This window comes from Perca flavescens, chromosome 17 (genome assembly GCF_004354835.1).
Source record: "Perca flavescens isolate YP-PL-M2 chromosome 17, PFLA_1.0, whole genome shotgun sequence".
NCBI classification, from domain to species: domain Eukaryota; kingdom Metazoa; phylum Chordata; class Actinopteri; order Perciformes; family Percidae; genus Perca; species Perca flavescens.
In genome coordinates, this window is record NC_041347.1 from 21,730,557 (window position 1) to 21,751,024 (window position 20,468).

General features: G+C 41.3%; 2 protein-coding genes across 2 annotated transcripts; both read right to left on the minus strand.

The window, feature by feature from the left end:
* Positions 1–8,332: 8,332 nt before the first annotated feature.
* On the minus strand, positions 8,333–9,892 carry hmx2 (H6 family homeobox 2). The gene is made up of 2 exons (XM_028604349.1): positions 9,622–9,892; positions 8,333–8,932 (listed from the first exon to the last, which is right to left on the minus strand). Exons 1-2 carry the CDS (start codon positions 9,890–9,892, stop codon positions 8,385–8,387), a joined length of 819 nt encoding a protein of 272 aa, XP_028460150.1. The 3' UTR covers positions 8,333–8,384.
* Positions 9,893–16,212: 6,320 nt separating this feature from the next.
* Positions 16,213–18,724, minus strand: hmx3a (H6 family homeobox 3a). The gene is made up of 2 exons (XM_028604280.1): positions 17,988–18,724; positions 16,213–17,038 (listed from the first exon to the last, which is right to left on the minus strand). The coding sequence occupies exons 1-2, from the start codon at positions 18,274–18,276 to the stop codon at positions 16,416–16,418; spliced, it is 912 nt and encodes a 303-aa protein (XP_028460081.1). The 5' UTR covers positions 18,277–18,724; the 3' UTR covers positions 16,213–16,415.
* Between the last annotated feature and the right edge of the window lie 1,744 nt (positions 18,725–20,468).

A 20,468-nucleotide genomic window follows, 5' to 3' on the forward strand; every position in this document is an offset into this window, starting at 1 on the left:
TCCTCCCTAGTACACCAAGAACGTGCCTTACCAGCCGCCTAGCACCAAGACGGATTGTTTAGGGGTGCAGAATTAGTCAGGTCAGGGAATCCTTGGCCTCAGGCCCAGCTAATTACTTTCTAATGTGACGACGATTCTTTTGAAGAGTTGTTTCTTGCTGACCAAATCTCTTCAAAAGCATCTTGGGGCATGCAGAGGGGGCCGAGAGGGAGTGCGCTGTGGCAGGCCACACCAGGGCCAGAGGGGGGGCTCAGGTTACACTCTGCCTGCCGTGATGCATTGTTGGTGGGACGCCTAGGCTCCAGTGCTCCCCTCCTCAACCACCACCACCTCAATCCTCCTCCTCTCAGCACTGTCCCTCCAAGAGAGGCTGCCGCAGAGCTTCGCAGAAACTCTGACACCAGAGGATGCACTCTGCACATGAAACCCTACACTCAACTAATGGTTACAAATGTGTTTTCAAAGAAATCCCAGGTCTCCTGTATAAACCATAGACTCACACTGCTGGATGGGCATGTATGCACACATACACACAGACACTCATTGCACACACAATTGGGGACAACCAGTGTAGCTGAACTATGAGATTTAAAAAGGACTGCATACATGTTTAGATATTGGGATCTTGTTTTAGTACACTCCTGTGGGAGACAAGAGAGAAAAACCAAGCACTTTATATTTGAACTGATGTCAGGTCATGTGATTTTTACCACCAACATTAACAATTTAATACAATGATAGCCAAACATATCAAGGACTTTCCTTCAAAAATTGCAGGGGGCTTGTGGCTTTGACTGACACATCACACAGATGTCAGTGACCTCTTGCTTTCTTTCTCTCATTCCCTCAAAGAAAATGTATTCCCTTCCAGGGGAGTGATCCCTAATTAGCTGTCAGGTGATAGTGTGCTGCTTTCATTGTGCTCCCTGGTACTGCGCTGCAGGCTATGTGGTCAGCAGTCAGTCTCAGACTGAAGTGACAGATCATCTCTCTATACACCAGACCCCTGCAGCTGAAAGAGACCACTTGGTCCTTACAAAGAGATCCCAACTCTCCAGAACTCAATATCAAATCTCATAACAAACTGATCACTGACCCAGCAAAGACAAGAGGATCACTTGAGAATCTGTCTGTGCTCTCATGAAGAAAAAACAATAGTCAGTGATATGTTTGTCTCCCACATATAGATGACTGATGACTGGATCTGGATCTGAATTATTTAGTGTCCATTTGTGTTTGTCAGTTTGTTCAATGTAGGTGATTTTAATAGAGAAAAGATACTTCTTATATCATGTTCCAACATTCAGTGAAACTGACAAAAGCTTTTGGTAAATCACAATCACATTTTGCCAAATAAGTGCAAAAAATAACTATCCTTTCCTGTATTTCCCAATAAAAGCCATATCTTCTAACTTAAAGGTACAATATGTAACATTTCTGCTTTAAAATGTCTAAAAATGACCATACCTATGTTATATATTTTTATGAGTTGTGTTCTTACACTATCCCAAATGTTTCCACCAAATTCCACCAAAACCCAGAGAAATCTGTTATTTTACTTTCAGACACGGCACGTTTCCTTTAGTTTCACCCTCCAGTTACTCTAACTTCCGTCAGAACACTGGCACCAAGATGATACGTTCAGGAGTAATTGTAAATCATACAATTTCATAGAAAAAAAAAATACTTGTAACCGCAATACTGCTTTTTTTTTGCCATACAGCATCATTTTGTGATTAATTACATCCCACTTTTTATCACAGTAATACAACAAAGACCTTATCTATTTTGAAAGTTCAATATCGATACCAGCTTGACGTTACTACAATGTGCTAGCTAACGTTGATTTAGCCAAAGTAGCACACCCCGGTCTGTCTGCCTCACTCCCCCGGTGCAGAGAGACTCAGTCGGGATGACAGCTGACAACAGCCCCGGGACATATAGCTAGCTAGTTACCGTTAGCCCCCAGTCAGCTATCAGCCAGCTACTTTCATTACAGCATCCCCCGGCCAGAACTTATCTCCAGTGCCTGGCGCTTATGACGCTAACGGCAGTTTAATTAAACGTTGGGAAACAGACTATATCAGACCCAGCATCGAGTCACAACAGCGGCCATCCATAGCGGTAGCTAGCTACATCTCCGTAGCGCTACCGGTGTATGTGCCGAAAATCTCCTCCCTGCCAAATTTCTCCCCCCTTTGCGTTTAGCTGTGTTTACGGTTAGCTAAATTAACCCGACAAAAGGTGGGTTAAGCACCAAAACGAAAAGTTAAGATTACTGAAAAGTGAAGGGGAGATAATTCCGGGCAGCTGGGAGATGTTCTGCTGCTGCACAACAGGCATCGACCGTCCTGGCTCGCTATCACGGAGATTTCCCCGGCAATCCCCACCCACACCCGTCTCTCAGCCTTGTTTAGTAGCTAGCTAGCGTTACAACAAACCCCGTCCGCCCCGGTGTTGAAACCATCCAAAAGGTGACATTGATATGTGAAATATTTTGTGCTTTAGCTGCTGGCTACTGTCCACTTGCTGGCTCACTAGCTAACTGGTCAGCTACAAATAAAAATCTAATCAAGAAAAACGTAATTATGTTGGGGAAACTGCAGCTATTTTATTACAATAACATGAATAAACGTAACGTGAATACACTTGAATGGGTAAACTCGTCCGTGAACTGATGCATTCTAACCGGCAGCGAAGGTGTTTAACACTAAAAACTCCCATAATTCCACGCAACTTCCCAACGTCATCAAAAATCCAGTTTTACCGTCCATTGTTTTGGTTGAGAGACCCCTAGCGGCAGAAAGTTACATATTGTACGTTTAACAGGATATGGCAAACAGGTAATTTCTGATATAAAAGATATGATTTCTTCCTGTCTGTCTGTTAGTTTTACTGCCTGCTCCTCCAGACAGTTCCAGTATCCACCAGGCAGCAGAGGGACTTTGTTTGAAGGTCATGTCAGCACCGGGGCGTAAGCGTTAGACCTTTTTGTGGTCAGGGTAAATGTACAAGGCCGTCCTGCGGGAGCACTCCTACCCTCTCTTTAATTGGCGTATAACAGGCCCTTGTAGAGCCAAACTGTCTGTGACACATCAGCACTTAGAAATAAAAAACCCTCAGCCAACCCTGCGACGGCTGTGGTTGGAGTACGGAAGCTGGATCATTTCAGAGGGACAACACAGACAGGTCTGCTGGTAGAATTGAAACAGGAAAAAGGACTTCTCCATTCTAAGATTGAATACATATTATTTCTGTATTTTGAAATCTTCCAATTTGAACTTTTAGGTATACATTATTTGTTGATTATCCCTAAGATTAGAAAAAGACTTGATGGGGTTTCTCCCGAATGAAAATGATGGAACTGCTCCACCGACTGTGTTGACACGGTGGTAGGTGTATTTTTTGGCACTATTGTTGTCTGTTAGCCCTACTGCAGACTACTACTACTACTTATTTACTTATTTGGAATACCTACAGTATCTTCATAATCTGTTTATTTTGTACTTGTACAAACAATAACTTCTATTATAATTTATTTTGGTCTGAAAGGGTTTTATGTTGCAGTTTTAACTTTATGTTAGAACCCTACCTGTATTTACTCTTTATTGACTTGTTTGTTTGTTTTGTTTCATACTTTGTAACCTTTATGTATATATTTTGATAGTATCAGCACTAGGAAAGTGTTTATTTAATAATCCTATAATGGATGGGCTGTGTAAACTGCCAGACACAAAAATAAACAATTCATTCATTCATTCATTCACTACAACAAATTAACCTTATTTGTACTGTATGATTATTTGCTGTCTTTGCAAAATAATTTTGAAGGTTGTACCTAAATGACATTAGATTATTAGTTTTAGTGCTCTGTTTTTAAGCTTTTGCTTAAAGCCATATAAAATTATAAGAATAAATAATTTAAGATTAAGGAGTCATTTTATGAATCTGTGTATGTTTTGTTGCTCTGTGATCTGGAATAAATGTCCCAATAATTTTAAAACTGGTCATTTAACATTTGTTTCTTAATGTTCCAACATTCAGCTCAACATTCGACAAAACACAGAATATACAGACCTCTGTCTGTCAGTGAGGCAAATAATTTGAAGGAGCCGAGAAAGCAAACTTAACAGTTCTAATGCTCCAGCCGAGAAACTTAATTTACCAATTTGCAGGAAGACAAGATGGCAGGAAACAAGCCAATTTGCCACGTGTGCAGCGCACAACAAACCCCAGCCTTGCTGCCCGGCCTCATGAGAGGTCATTATCCCTAAAAAAGAATGCCATGCTGTATTAAGATGTTGCCGCATCAAAACGAGGGAGACAGCCTCATTACAAGTAATTATGAGGGAATTAGAAACATCATTTAACTAAACGAGCAAATAATGTCCAGGATATTGAAGAAGCTGCCTGCACTTCTGCCGACCGCTGCAAGTCCCATTACAAAAATTGTAGGTCTTTAATAGAATAATGACATGCTTTATCTTCTCTGCCGCTCTCTGAGAGGGTCTTAGGAGCAGAGGGAAGGGCTGAGGGAAGGGAGGGGGGGGAGGGATGGGAGGATGTGAAAACAACTGTTGCAGAGCTCTCTGTCCTTAGTGTGGTCTCACTCTTGAGTGTGTAGCATAAGGCCTTCAAGATAATCCCCCTATTATCCTTACAAATACAAAATGGAGAGCAGCTATTGTATCTCACATCCATTATTGTGTCAAAGGTAATGCTAATGGACTTATCTCTAGAGTAATAGCCGAGTTCTCTTGACGTACTGTAGCCTATAATAGTTTGATGCATATTGGACAGCAAATGGCACTTCAAAACAGGCAGTTCAAGAAATTGTTGGTAATTTAACAATGAAGCATAATGCATTTTGCCATTAAAGCCCTAATGCAGAGTTTTGGTTAAATATTGTTCTTTGGGAGTTCAAATAACTGAGCTGCTTGTATTTGACATTGAGTTATTAACATCTCAAAATATGTCATGAATTTAGGCAAACTGATTTTAAATCAAATGGAAATAGAAAAGTAAAATCTTGGTATATCCTGGTGTTTTGTGCCTGTTTTAGTTACTAAATCCTTTCCGATGTATTGGATTCTACCACATTACTAATATATTTTATCCATATGTCTGCTTGGCCTGGTTCAGTAACATATGCCTCTCCTGGTAAGAAGAAGGGGTAGGGGCTGGGGAGAGGGGGGACAAACACAATTTCCCTTCAGCTCCTTCATTTCCAGTTGATATAAAACAGAATCATGAAAAATCACTTCTGGTCCAAGCTGTCCTTTTTAACCATTAACCCATAAATACAGAAGCTGGTTAAAGCCAGCGGATGACAGGGCCTGCCTCAAAAACCTTGTTACGCTCCCCTCAAATTCATTTAGGGAGCAAACAGGTCTTGAGAGTTGTCTGGCTTAATGCATTGCGATCGCTTTTAAAACTCTTGTCTTGAGGCAGACCCGAGGCTCTGCATCTGCCCATGGTGTTATACTTCATAACCTTCCACTATAATACAAAGCCACACATGCTCTCTTTAAATCAAATGGCTGTAAATATGTTAAGTAGTTGTAAAGCCATTGTCCAAATAAATGATGAAGGGATGGGAAAAAAAGAGTTCTTCAAATATTAGAAGGGAACATTATAAATAAAAAAGTAATGTTGTTGCAGCCTGTTTAAATTTAATGGGGTCTCTATTAAGTTAGTTTTGATGTACATCATTTTATCTAAAAGAGGTGATATCCGGGGGGTTTAGTATAATTAATTATGATCCTGTAAATATGCTTTAAAAACTATCCTGAGAATCAATTTGCCCAGTGCTTTCTGTCTTTGCCTTTCCCTCTTCACACTGTGTGTAGCCCACAGTTTCCATTACTCCCATCATAAATTATACCACAGAGTGAATTACACTTGCTTTTCACCTTACCAGGCAGGTTTGATGAATCCTAAGGCACAACACATCATCTCAACAAATCTTCATCACCATGCCAGTCGCTGTCTCTTTGCAGTTTAAACCACTTCAAATCATTTTCATTGCCGTGCTATTAAAATTTGTAATTCACACCTGCCATTGCAGTGATACATAGTTACATCGAACCCCCTCCTCCACCTATTCCTCTCTCTCTCTCTCACCTATTCTCTCCTTTGCTCATCACTGCATCTCCACACATCTCTCTTCCTGTCTTATAAATCAAACAACCTCAGGTGACATGACAGGTCATGCAGATTTCCCACAAGTCAGTGGGGTGTAAACATCCATCCAAAAAAGCGGCACATTTCCGTCACACCTGATGACATAATGACCACTTGGAAACTAATAAACAGCTTCATTCAACCAAAGCTATTGCTCCTTTTCATAAACGTTTCGGTCTCCCATCCCTCTCTCTATCTCTTTTTTCTCTCCCTCTCCTATCTGTCACAAATTCATCCCCCAGCGCCTCACCTCTTCGCTGGTGCTGGAGTTACCCATAAATCACTGCTGTTGTCTAACGCTATCCATTTTCCCAGAAACACAGGGCGGCTGTTGCAGAAATTGGGTCAGACATAATCTGCAGGGCAGCAGAGCCTGGCTAGTCATGATTCTGCTAGGTAATGCAGCCATTAGCACACAGTGAGAGATTGGTGGGATGAGTATAAGGGGTGGTGGTGTTGGTGTGTGTGTGTGTGTGTGGGGGGGGTGTCCCCTTGTACATGATGTGACACCCAAGAAAAGCTGGCTCCCCATCAAGCACGGGGCATTTGTGTGTGTGCTTGGAAGTGAGTGATTCTCTTCAGGCTTGTTTAGTATTTCCATGCATTGAATTGTTATGAAATAGTAAATTGAACAATGTGAGCTGGACCTCTCCTCTGCTTCTGAATTAACAAGACATACTGTATATGGTATTCAAAGTGTAACTGATACAGAAATTAATGCACATAAGGAGAAAAAGAGAACAGCTCTGATTAATGACAGCAAAAGTCTTGAACTTTGACAATATGCCTCTTTATTATGTTTCATCTTTAAAGGCCTGATGCTAGGGAGCCACAGGAGGCAGACTTCAAATGAGAGAAGATCTGGCCTAGAGGCATGATTGGCTCATGATGGTGTGCACCTCTTCTCCACCCTTCAATCTACTTCTTATTTGCCTCTGTATGTATTAGCTTGCTCAGGTCATCCACCTCTTGATTTACAGCAGAGTGTTGCTAGCAGTGTTACTATAAATTCAAAATGAATCTGAAAGTATGCAAAGTATTTGCATCATGATCTGTGGTTTTAGACACAGCTCATGATAATTTATTCTGCTAGTAGGCCAATTTACTTAAAAAATATGGAAGCTACAGTGTGAGCCTTGCAGAAGGATAAATGCATTACATGTTTACATTTACACTGCATCCCTGCACAGATACAATCTGCAATTAAAATGCACCAGTCAGGAAGCTCACAACTTAAAATTTGATGTAATAATAGGAGTTATAAGGTAAGACGTGTGAGCCTACAGCAATGTAAATTATGGTATAAACAGTAATGTTATTTATGTTAATTCACACCAGAACTTTCTAGGTTTTTTCCTCACTTTAGTCATGGTTAAAGCACAGGTGTTCTTTGTTTGAAGCAACTTTAATAAAACCCTCTAGGGGATAATTACTGCAGCTCCACAACAAAAATGCAACTTTCATTTCTGGTTATATCATGAGCCTTTAACATATAGAGATTATCACATTGGTTATTACAAAAGCGTGATCACAGTTTGTGTACTGTTTGTATGTTCTTCAGGGGACAACAAGTGTCAACACAGCTAAGTAGAATCAACAGTAATTGATTACATGTAAGTGTTTGCCTTCTAAGCTAAAAAAAACTGCAAAAGTTGAGTTAACAAATATAAGTACACAAAATAAATAAATAAAAATAAAACCAAGCAAGCCCAATTTTCACTGAAATAGAAAATTTATTGAATGAGAAGGCTATTATTGAAGGTCTAAATTACAATAGAAACAATGATGTTTTTCCTTAAATGGAATAACTGTTTATCCTGACAGGTGAAATAAAATGACTGCTGCTTTGCAGTATGTGTGACGAACCAATTATGAATTAAAAACTGTTAACACATTTTTTTTGTGGAATCCATTTTTTTCTTGAATGCGATATGAATATTATACTCCATTATGTTATCAGTAAAAGAGGGAGAGGGAAAATAAAAGTACAAAAATGATTGATATTAATTATACACATGGTGTATTTTATACATTTAGGGAAGCTTGGTTGCTTTCATGTGAGACGTACAGTTGCTGCATAATAAAAATGTCCTCAACAAATAAAAAGATACAATTAATATACAGGGGTTATGTGGAGACACTTGTAAGAATGTTGTACTGCTTTGTAATGCGTTTTTTACGTGGACATACAGCAGAGTCAATCAGTACTCAATCTTGTTATACAGGTTGTATAAAGGTAACGCTGGCAGGTTGCTCCCCGGGTAATAAAGGGGCGTTGGAAAGGCGATAGACCGGGGAACCGGAACACGCAGTAAGGAGTTATCTCTGAAAACCAGCGGCATCCCCACTAGTGTCTGTGCGGAGGCGTGGGCCATGTTGGCCGCCTCCAGTTCAGCTGATAGCTGCCGTTTCCATTTGTTCCTCCTGTTCTGAAACCACGTCTTGACCTGAGTCTCCGTCAGCTGCAGGCTGGAGGCTAAGCAGGCCCGCTCCGAGCTGCTCAGGTACCGCTTCATGTCGAAGGTGGACTCCAGCTGGTACACCTGACTCCGGGAGAAAACCGTGCGCGTCTTCTTCTTGGCTGAGTTGCCCTGCTTGTCCGCACCGTCTGTCTGTCTCTCCTCAGACAGAGGTGACATTTGATGGCACGGTCTCTCCTGCTCCTCCTTATAATCCTGCAGCATAGGCTGTGGCAGGTGCGGCCGCCGCGCGAGCCCGTCATTCCCAGATAGAAGTCCTTTAGCGGGACCTATACGCGCGAGCAGGAAGAGGAGGAGGAGAAGAAGAAGGTGGTGAATATCATAACCGACTACAACATCTGTGTTGTAAAACATGCAACTGAAAAAAAAATTTATTTAATTTCGCCCCCCACATACTCAGTTTGAGAGTTCGTCAAGTGTGAACTCCGACTTTGTAAATCGACTGCTGAAAGCCGGTGACTTTTTAAATAAACAATTCAGCATGAGTAGCCCACGCTCGGTGTACAGTAAGCTATTAATATAAATTCGCTCTATTTAACGCCCAATTTACGACGTGTAGTGAGGCCATTTTAGAAACACGTTTCATCAATTAGTAGGCTCAATTAAATTTGGAATGAGAGGAAAGACAGAGGGATAATTATTCGACCTTCCACTCTTCCGCTGCTGCTGCGATGATTGTCTGCACACAACAAACAAGTGGGAGTGGATGAGCTGCATGTGAGTGTGACAGTCACAAACACAAGCTAATGGAATAAAAACCAGGCTGCCCGGTTATATACAAATAAATTAAAATGCGAACTACTTAGGCCTACTGTCATGCCATTTTCTATAGTAAACAAAAACATATATTAACTCTAAATATGGCACAATAACATTTAAATTGTCACTTAAATATTTGGTTTCGTTACCTTTTAATAATAAAAACAAAATAATAGTAATAATAGTAAACATTGCTTACCTAAACAGAAGTTACGGGCTTGGTGCTGGTTGCATGGCTCGCTGTGACCCGTGTCGGAGCAGAAGCAGTCTGCTGAGTCCTCCCCGCCGCTGCACTCCTCCTCGGAGGACACCGACAGTGAGCGCCTCCGCGGCGGCGGCGGCGGCCCCTTGGAGAGCTCCTTGTTCCCGGAGCGCGGCGCATCGGACGGTGTGCCCAAAATAGACTGGATGGTAAAGCTGGAAATCGGGCCCGACGAGCACTTGCTCCCGCTGTCTTCTGCGCTACTCATTCTCGCTTCATAACAGTATTGAAGTATTCCCTGAATCTGTCTGTCCCCTTGTATTCCGTTATTGGTTTCTATACGATTGGTGCGTAAAATTACGAATGCGGCTTTTGTCTTCCTCTGTTTTTTTCCTATCCAGGTTTAATTGTGGAGTTTTAACATTGAAGGAGTTGTAGGTGTTTTTTCTAGAGCTCGGGGAACATGAGTGTATTCCTGGTCCTCCTCCCCAAGCTCTGGATCAGAGGCAGCACGGTTGCGTTGCTTCATTTGCATGTAGGTAAGCTCCTCCTGGGCCAATCGCAGCCTCCAACATAAGCCCGGAAATTTCAAACTCCTGTCAAGGTTTTGAGACGGGAATAGGAGAGCGAGAGAGTCGGAGGGGACCAGTAGTGTTCATGTCTGCATTTATTAAAACAAATGTAATATGTTGTCATGGGCTAATATTGTTTAGAGTGAATTAAAACGTTATGAATTAAAAAAAATGCTCTAAATGTTGCACTAAATGTCATATTTTAAGAAAATTTGTTTAGATTTATGAAAATATTATTGCACATCTTCCCTTTAGAGTGTGTTATGTGTCTTAAAGAAACGGCTCAGTCAACTGAGGATGACCTCATGCAAGCTTTTTTTTTTCTCGATGTGCATGCTAAATTTGCCGGGGTGACGGTAACACGCATACAGCCTTGGAACTAATACAGAGGCCTAACTCATTTTTCCTGAAAATAATAAACTCATTCCGCGTCCATTATCAGCGATTAAGAATTAATTTGATCATTACTGAGCTAATCTGCCTCGCGATGACCGCGCGTGGAGTGGAGGCCGGCTAATTGATTGACTAATTGTTGGAGGTGGTGGGGGCTGAGTGCGCGCACGCGTGCGTGCGTGCGTGTGTGTGTATTTGCGTGTATGTGGAGCGGAGGGGATCGCCCCCACCACCACCCATCTCTATCTCTGTGTGTGTCTGTGTGTGTGTGTGTGTGTGTGTGTGTGTGTGTGTGTGTGTGTGTGTGTGTGTGTGTGTGTGTGTGGCTGCAGGACAGCTGCGGGGCTTGAGCTGGCGGTTCGGGCACATTATCCCTCTTTTACTGCTTTGTAAGGGAGCCCCAGACACATTACAAATGGTCAGCTTTAATCATCATGTCAGCGCCCTTCCCGGTAGCCACACAACCGGCATTCGGTGTTAAAGACATGCTGGAAAAGGGAGTAGACGACGACTATGAACGCTGCTGCTGCAGCGGATGCAGATGATGATGATGTTAACAGCAGATTCTCACGTCATCATCACCATAGCAGTCAGACAGAAGCATCTGGATCCACGCGTAAATACCGTCAACTGGCAGCGGGGCCAGCAGCTGCTAACGATCTTAACACAACGCTTTCGCAGGGGAGGCTTTAAAGAGGGGGAAATATATGAGGGTAGTCACGGCGGATACTAAATTTATGGTGGTTACACATAAGGCGTGAAATCTGCAATGACAGTTAAATGGGTTTATTTTATATGCCGCTCTTTTCAAACAAAGACCTTTGTCAGTGGAGCCGCCTTTATCACTTTCAGGCGACTTTTGCTAAGTGAGATTAGTTCATCATAGAGATAGTGGACATACCAGGCTGCTATTGTACTGCACAGAATGCATTACACGCGCTGTTTTTATGTCAGAGTTGGCGTTTATAGGCCAGTCGTGCAGGCAGAGCAGTGTATTAGTATGGAAATGTTCATCCCTCATGTTTCTGCGTTTCACCGTGGTCTGCAGAGGCCCTAACAGCAAGGAGTGGGCCTAAGTTCGTGCTCTATCACAATGATAGGTGGTGTATGGCCGCCCTACCGCAATAACAGAACAAGATCTTTAGCAGGAGAGAAAGGTCTGAGAAAGACAGATGAAGTTATGAGGCGCTTTGATCTGAGAATCAAGCTTCGATAAATATTAAACAAAGAGCCTTTACACGTGTGTATTATGATATATGGCGCGTCCAACTCTAGAATAAGGAAATTACCAGAGAAAATGATATCAATAAATTTTCTAAGTATAAACGTTGATTACGTTTCGATTTTCATTCAAGAAAGCAGGGCCTGCTCTTTTTTCAGGAGGCTTTGTGCGTGTGTGTGTGTGTGTGTGTGTGTGTGTGTGTGTGTGTGTGTGTGTGTGTGTGTGTGAGAGAGAGAGAGAGAGAGAGAGAGAGAGAGAGAGAGAGAGAGAGAGAGAGAGAGAGTTGTAAACGCCCGAGCCCTGGAGGTGTACAATTTATGTAATCTGAGTGTGGAAATGAACTGGGTAATTTATTGGAAAACACAAAGTCAGGAAGATTGGATCAGTACAGCCTATCCACGGGCTCCTATCCATCAAGTTCCAATTAACAACCTAACCATTGAGTTTTAATGGCTTTCCAATCTACTGCCCTGATAGACTCATCAATTCCTCGGGGAGAAATTAAGAAAATCGACCGCCCCTCGGCGTTTCAGTGTCATTCTTCACAGCAACTATATGTCAAATTAAAAACACAATTAAAATTTAAACTGTTCCAATCAGACGGTGCCCTGCAACCTATGTTTCACTTAATAGAACTTTGATGAAAATCTGATGCTCGCATTCAATCAGCAAAGCAAATGAGATGGGTTTAAAACAAGATTTCCTCTTCAAGAGGTGTCAAAAGAGTTGTTCAAGCACCACGAGATTTGACGCGTCCGATCACTTCTGTTTGGCCTCTGATTGTAAATGCACCAGTATTTGTAACCAGGATGCAATTGTTGACGCACAAGACAAACATAATAGGTGCTTTTTAGGTGAACTTTTCTATGCACACATTCAATTTTGGCACATTTTGAAGGAGGATGTTTGTTAGTGGGGATTAAAAGGTGAGAATTAATCCTATAACCTCATTCTCAATTGAAATATCACTGATTCACATGATTTCTGTCTTGGTATAGGGAACCTTCTGCCTCAGATAAACTCATTGCCCCCCACTGCCAGAAATGGTTATTTAGGCTTCAGCCATGCCAGAGCCAATTTGAGTTCTCTATAAATGATTTCATCTGTGCATGCAGCCTTTAAATCTCACTACAGCCTAACTAACTTTAATAGTCCAACACACATGTGAGCAGTTGCCAGTGGCCACAGAGAAAAGGCTAGCGTTACGCAAGGTGGTCGGGCCACTTGTGTGTTTCCAAACTGGCACTAAAACCTATGATAGGGCTTAGAAATTACCCATTCAGCTCTCCATTTTAATGTAATACATGAGCGCAATCCCCGGTCACGTCCGTTTGCCCCCGTTCCTGCAAATGTACTTTATCTGATTTCGCTCCCTTTAGCCTACTCCTTTACATACAGATGTCGCACAAATGGAAATTATCGAGTGGTAATTTTTTCAATTTATGCGTGCAAATCAAGGTCACGCTGAGCCGAAGCGAGAGAGACGTTGTGAACGTTGCTCTTACTTGACGCAATATGATGCAGACGTTTACGGATCGATATGTGCCAGAGGAATAATGCCATATCAATCTATTAATTTGCGGTAATGGGGCCGTGCAGTGTGCGCGGTAGGTAGGCTACACGTCAATACTTGGGTGATCTGACGATATTTGAATGAAGCCTTGGTCTCTTGATGAGGTCGTCATATAGAGTTTATAGCTGACTGATTGATTTCCAATAACTGTATTAGCCTACAGATGCAACATAAAACGACCTTTGAGGCAAAGGTTACATGTGCCTGAAAATATGTTAAAGTTTGAATGTCAACTGTTTTCTTTATGTTAATATGTCTCATGTTTGGGCAATCCAAGTTCAGTGTTGTGTAGTGTGTTATCAGGTGTATTTATGAAGGCAGATTGAATCTTAAAACGGTCCTTAAACTATGAAGCTGCCAATAGTTTGTCTGCAATGAAGCGGTGCTGTTGAGTGTTGGTGTTTTAATTAAAGGGACCTGGAAGCAGAAGCAGGTTGTAGTTTCCCTGCAGATGTCTAAGTGTCCACCTGGACTCTGACACCTGATTACAGTCTGGAGGTGGATTCTAATCAGATTCAGCGAAAAAGCGAAAAGAAATGTTAAAACTTTTATTTAAATAAAACATTTTACCCTGGTGATTATTTATTATTGGTATTTATTACTGATTGTTGATCATTGCTATTTATTGTGCTAAACTTAACAGAGGCTGAGAGGAGTGTTCACTCCCTCCCCTCAGAGTCTCCTCCCCTTGGATCTGCATTTTATCTTTGTACTTTAACATAATACATCCAGTTTTGTAATAAAAGGTCAAATAAAATAAAATAAATACTATATGTAGTAACTGTAAAAAAAATAATAAAAAAGTTTTTAAAAAGATATATCAGGCTCTGGTGAAGTCATGACATGATTTCTAAACAGGATCCTGTCTAAAATACTTATTCTACTAAGGTTAAAAATCAGGCCCATTGTGGGCAGCCTATTTTTTTTAGCGCACATTTATCATTCTCCTTTGATTTTCTCGATTATGCAATATTTTGAAAGAAGTTAGAATCAATTCTAATCACCCCACTTTCGCTCAGAAGTTGTTTCCTTATTCAAGATTTTTTTTAAAGCAGGTTAATTTGCATGAAAACAAGAACTGGGGCCTACAACACTGCATGTGTTCGTTGAGTCGCATCAAGTGTCCGGTGACACCTGGTCGTTTTTTATTAATTACAGAGCAATATATGTTTTAACTGTGGAGACACTGTGAGATGTTATTGTCCAGATTTAAAATATGTTTATGATTTTTAAATACAATCACAAGTGTCATACCTCACCATTTAAATAGGCTATAAGTGGCATCAGAAGTGATCCTTGTAAAGAGAGACGTTTCCTCGTCAAAAAATCTAATTATGTTCAGAAAAAATTAGGCTACTTAAAATAAAATTAAAAAATAAAATAAGAATGAATTAACAGTAAAATTGACGGTTTCAACAACAAAATAGTGAGATGAAGATAATTGCCATATAGATCCTGACATCCTTCCACCTCACACTGAACATACAACACACACACACACACACACACACACACACACACACACACACATATACAAGACAAGGCATTGCGCGCGTGTGTGTGTGTGTGTGTGTGTGAGTGAGAGAGAGAGAGAGAGAGAGAGAGAGAGAGAGAGAGAGAGAGAAACATGTTAAAAGACAGCAGCCTATCAGTGGATAATGTCCTCTTCTGAATACATTACCCATTATTTTGTCAAGATGGTGGCAATTACGCATCTAATTGACTGAGCCCGTTTTTATGTAAAATAACGTTTTAAAGTGCATAACACCAAGATTATTACAGAAACCTAACCAGCTACAAGTGTGTGTGTGTGTGTGTGTTTGTGTGTGTGTGGGGGGCTGTATCTTTTATCAGAATAGAAATTAATTATATGTATCATTTTTGCCTCTCTTGGTGAATTCATTTTTTATGAAAAATGTTGAAAGTTGTAAAGTGATAAAAAAAATATGTTGATTATAAAATGGCTCCATTTACCTCCTCTGGTCATTACTAGATTATCTACAGAAGTCATACAAACATGACCTAAATGTAAGGAATAGTATCCATTTATTTCACAACAAAGTTCAGCAATACAATATCAAAACGTTGTTTTTACTGTACAAAGAAGTGGCAGCTCCTCTCTCCGTGCCTCATTAAATATATACATTTACATATTTTACACACCAGTGTCGATATTTTTGCCGCTCCTGTTCAAAAACACAAAGTAGACTAAGAGACATTGGGTGCTCACACTTGTGCTTGAAAGACGTGACCATGTAGAGGGAACAAGAGTAAGAATCACTAAAACTAAACATAAATCTACATGGGTATTTTACAGGTGACTGTCTTGATTGTCCCCCGTCAAGCGCTTTAAAAAGCAAACAAAAAGAAAAATTACAACAAAGCCTCATCAATATACCTGCGTGAATAGATGACAAAAATATGTTTTACCGTTTAGTGGTACCGATTAGTTCAAAGCACACTGTCAGTGTATTGCACATCATAGTGTAATGAGTTCTGGCAATGTAGCCTAAATAAAATCAAATAATTGTGTCAGATGATAAGCACGCCCGCGCCTCTAGGCCGGCAGTTTTTGTAAACAAGGTTAAAAAAAAACAAAAAAAAACAAAATAAAATAAAAAAGTGTACAAGTTGTTTGGTCATGGTGTAAAAACTATGGAAAAATAAAAGACATCAGGCAGTGTAAGCAGGTGGACTCCTGAGGTGATAATTATATAGGCCTATAGAAATAATAGGCAGCTAATAATAATAATATTAATAATAATAATTTATTGTAGTAATAATAATAATAATAATAATAATAATAATATAAAACATGGGATTTGAATTGTCGGATCACGTGTAAACAGCACCCTTATGGAAAATGACACAATATATTTGCCAAAATAGTTCCATGTGGGCCTGACAATGTGTCTCTTTTTTTCTTCATTCGTTCAGTTAGTACAAAAATAGTAAGTCTTTTTTTTTTTCTTTCTTTCTTTTCGGATGATTTTGAAATCAACACCAAGTTGTGCCGAAGACTCTGCTATTTTCAAACCGGTCTGAGCAGCGGCACGGATGTGACGATTGGATGGGAGTAGTAGACGCCCGGGTGCGGGAAGGTGAGCAGCGGCTGGCTCACGGGCACGTTGGCACCGGCGCCTCCGCTCTCCGAGGCCGAGTTCTCGTGGTAGAGGATGGGCACTCGGACTATCCTCTGCGCCGCGGCGTGGCTCAGGTTGGCGGCCTCCAGCTCCGCGGCCAGCTGCCTCTTCCACTTGTTTCTCCTGTTCTGGAACCAGATCTTCACCTGGGTCTCCGTCAGGTGGAGAGACGCGGCCAGGCCGGCCCGCTCCGAGCTGCTCAGGTACCGCTTCATGTCGAAGGTGGACTCCAGCTGGAACACCTGGCTCCGGGAGAAAACCGTGCGCGTCTTCTTCTTGCGGCACGGCTTCTTGTCGTCGTCCCTCTTCTTCCACTCTCCCAGCTCGTCTTTTTTGGCTTCTTCCGTGTCGCTCTCCTCCAGGATTATCTCGTCGCCACTTTTGTTGTTGTTGTGCTCATCGTCCTCGTCGTCATCTTTGACGTCTGGCTCGGATTTGAGAACCAGGTCCGGCGAGTCTCTGTCCGTGCCCGAGGTTGGAGAGGAGTCTCTGGCTCTTAGTTTGTCGGTGACTGAAATGGGGAGACAGGGAGATGTGGTCATAAACACTGGAGCCTGATGCTGTATGTGTTTGGGATTTTATTACAGCCTGTTGATCCTGGACAGTCTGCGGGCTTTGCGGAAACTAAACTGGTTAGAAATAGTGCCAGAAAAATATGGCTTGTGACATTAAACATAAGCTATTTGTTTTATAGCTAAACACGACTGACCACAACGTGTTCAAATATATATTTAATTTATTATTTTGCTCTACTAAAAATAACACTTTTAATGAAACTAAATATTCTAAATATGTAGGTCTGCTTTATTTGTGAGTTTTATTTGAACAAATCAGAGTTGTAAAATCACTCTTCTAATTCAACAAGATTTCAAAAATAAATCCCCATCTATTCTTTGCATGGACGCATGATATAACCATTCATATCAGCGTGTTTTAAATCCCACATGAATAAAATCACAGAGACAAAACAAGAACCAAGCTTCTGGGGTAAGATGTTCACAGTGAGTATAGACAATTCAAAAGCTCGCTGCGCAGCGTCACCCCCATCCAGTGATTTGACGATGTCTACTTCATTTTATGCACAGTGTCACTTTATTGATCTATTATCCCGCGTCGTGGCATAACAAAATAGGCCTTCAACGAGGACAAGGCTTCACATCACTAAACACCCTGCGGTGTGGTAAGGACAATGCACTTCATATTATTTCCCATCACCAAAACGCAGAAAATCCCCTTTTATATGAAGAGGAAATTAAATGATCTGACAAATTATTCTTATGTGTCACAAAACGCACATGGGACATGGTCCTGAAAGTTCCTATGTTGGGATTGTTATTTTGAAAAATAAATAACAAGTTACCCCTCTCAATTCCAATGATATACTCCAACATCAAACAAACTAAACATTGACAATTATTTGTTCATACGCCCATGACATATGATAAACAGTGATGTTTTACCTTCGGTTCTGTGTAGGTGTACGGATGAGCTTAGGGCGTAGGGGTACCACCACGCCGAGGTGCGCTCCAAGTAGTGAGCCGGTAGACTGAACCTCTGCGCGGGCAGGTCGAAGCGTGGGAAGTTGAAGTCCCCGACATGGGAAAGGGAAAATCCTCCCTCCAAGGCCGCCTTGGTGGAAGCCAGTACGGGTCTGGGTTTGGATGGTTTGCTATCACAGTTCAGCAGGTTCTTAATGAAAAAAGGAGAGTCCTTGGCCGAAGCGCACGTCTCTTGCGTTGTCTCTGGCATAGCTGTTTGTGGTCTGAACGCAGAGGACCACGGAAGCAGGAATTAAAAGCGGGGGGGAAAGCAAGGCTGACTTACAGGCAGTCGATATCCTGGCTGCGAGGAATCCCTGTTTTATCTCTCTCAGTGATTTAACGCGAAGACTTGATTTCACACCCGGAGAGTGCGTCAAAACACGCGTTCTCCTAAGCTAGAAAAATAATAAAACAAAACGTTTGAGCAGTTAAAAAAACGCGTAGAAACATGGAGATGTCTTATTCCGGGCTCTTTCGTCAAAACGCAAACTGTGTCCACCGTGTCAGTCAGTCTGGCGTCTGATGCTAATGATGAAATAAAAATGTCATCCAAGTTAAATGCGGAAAGTATAGGCGATTGGGCATGTACAATGGCAAATGGGATTAAGGGAGAGACGGTGAGGAGAGAGAGAGCGAGAGAGAGAGAGCGAGAGAGAGAGAGAGAGACCGTCCTCCCCTCTCTGTGCGCTCTGGCTGCAGGCTGTGCGCGCTCGCCTGTTATTGGTCTCATACAGTCCAATTAGGCAGCAAATGAACACAGGGCTGTTAGCGCCAAAAAGAAAGGTTTGGGATAAGCACCTCATCACACAACTAACATTACAGTCAAACAGATCGACTGCACGAGGTTACTCATAATCCAGTGAGTCTAAAAAAAAATGTTTAGGGATAAATTTTTTAACCACTTTCACTCAGACTGCAGGTGTCTGTGAATATATTTTAGGAGACATAAAATGATATTCAACTTCTAAAATGATCACCAAACGCTATGTATATTAAGGAAATAATAATAATAATAATAATAATAATAATAATAATAATAATAATAATAATAATAATAATAGCCTGTAAGGCCTATATGCTTAAAGCATTATCCATGGCCTAAATGTGATGTTTTTGGTGAGTCTGTTCAAACATTATTACATTGAATAAAAAGCATGTGTGTGAGATGAACAAGCCAGCCATCTAACAGCTATCTTAATAATCTTAGTAATACTTGAATAGTGCAAAAGTCTCAGATTCACATGCTTTGTTTGAATAAAACGCCTCATTTCTTGTACAGAATCGTTATTAGTTTTCATAACTTGACAAAACAAAATTGAATATAGGCTAATGTAGGTGTATGGTCACCATGCCAGCACTCTAACCATCAAATACTTCCCATTTGTTTTGCTTCTCAGACTCTCAGACACTATGAAAAAGGCCTGAGATCAGGCTACAGCTACTCCACATGTCACCAATGGGCGATTAGATTCATATTTCTAATTCATTGATTTTCAGCGAGGGCCACTTCCACAATGTCTGCGGGTCGCACAGTCATTTATTCCACCCTAATCGATTTGGTTAATTCATCCCTCAGATTGCACTCTTTGTAAATGTGCTATGTATATTCACTCATTGATATTAATTGACTTGTTAAAAAGCAGTCCATTGGTTGGAAGCTGGTGTGGAAGAAGGACGGGGAGACAGCGTCCTCTATGGGTCTAGAGGAGGAAATACAAGAGAGTGTGTGTGGAGAGTGTGTGTAGGTGCGGGTGTATTAATCACATTGTGGAGACGTACATCTTATCCCACTGTCACGTTATGGGGACTCACCTCTTATTTGGGGGCAAAAAACAGGTCCCCACAAGGCAAACCACTACATTTTAGGGTAAAGATTAGGGAGTTGGTTAGGATTGGGGGCATAATATGGCTACAGTAAATGGATGCAAGTCAATGCATTGCCCTCCAAAGTGACAAAAACAAGTTTGTGTCAGACCAAGACAATATAAACAAGACATTTTCCTTCTAAGTACAGCATATTTGTCATACAAACAGTCATAACTGAGATGTACTCATTTCAGTTATGAATCATCATCATCATCCTCTGCTCCCTAAAGCCATTAGTTAGCCATGAGATGTGCAGCCATAACAGAGGGTGTCAGTGACAAGGTAAAGGTTGCACTGGGTGTCACAGTGTTTTTTTTCATCATCTGTAGTGTTCTTACAAGCACCAGCATGTCCGTGTAATTAACACGTGTTATTCATTTAGTGAGCTGCTCAAGTGGAGATATCCTGTTACAGTGAGGTGATTACCGCCTTTCCTTACGTGGTCATCATCACCGGTATTTGATGGCGCTCTTACACTGAGGTGCAAAATGTGTGCATTTGGTTCCAAGTTTCTATTAAAGCCAAATAATTCAC

What these genes read in the sequence shown, in the direction of transcription:
- hmx2 (XM_028604349.1), bottom strand. Translation starts at nt 9,892, where the DNA reads ATGAGTAGCGCAGAAGACAGCGGGAGCAAGTGCTCGTCGGGCCCGATT. An exon ending in AGCCCGTAACTTCTGTTTAG is followed by an intron (nt 8,933 to 9,621) that starts GTAAGCAATGTT and finishes TCGCGCGTATAG; the next exon opens with GTCCCGCTAAAGGACTTCTA.
- hmx3a (XM_028604280.1), bottom strand. Translation starts at nt 18,276, where the DNA reads ATGCCAGAGACAACGCAAGAGACGTGCGCTTCGGCCAAGGACTCTCCT. An exon ending in ACACCTACACAGAACCGAAG is followed by an intron (nt 17,039 to 17,987) that starts GTAAAACATCAC and finishes TCCCCATTTCAG; the next exon opens with TCACCGACAAACTAAGAGCC.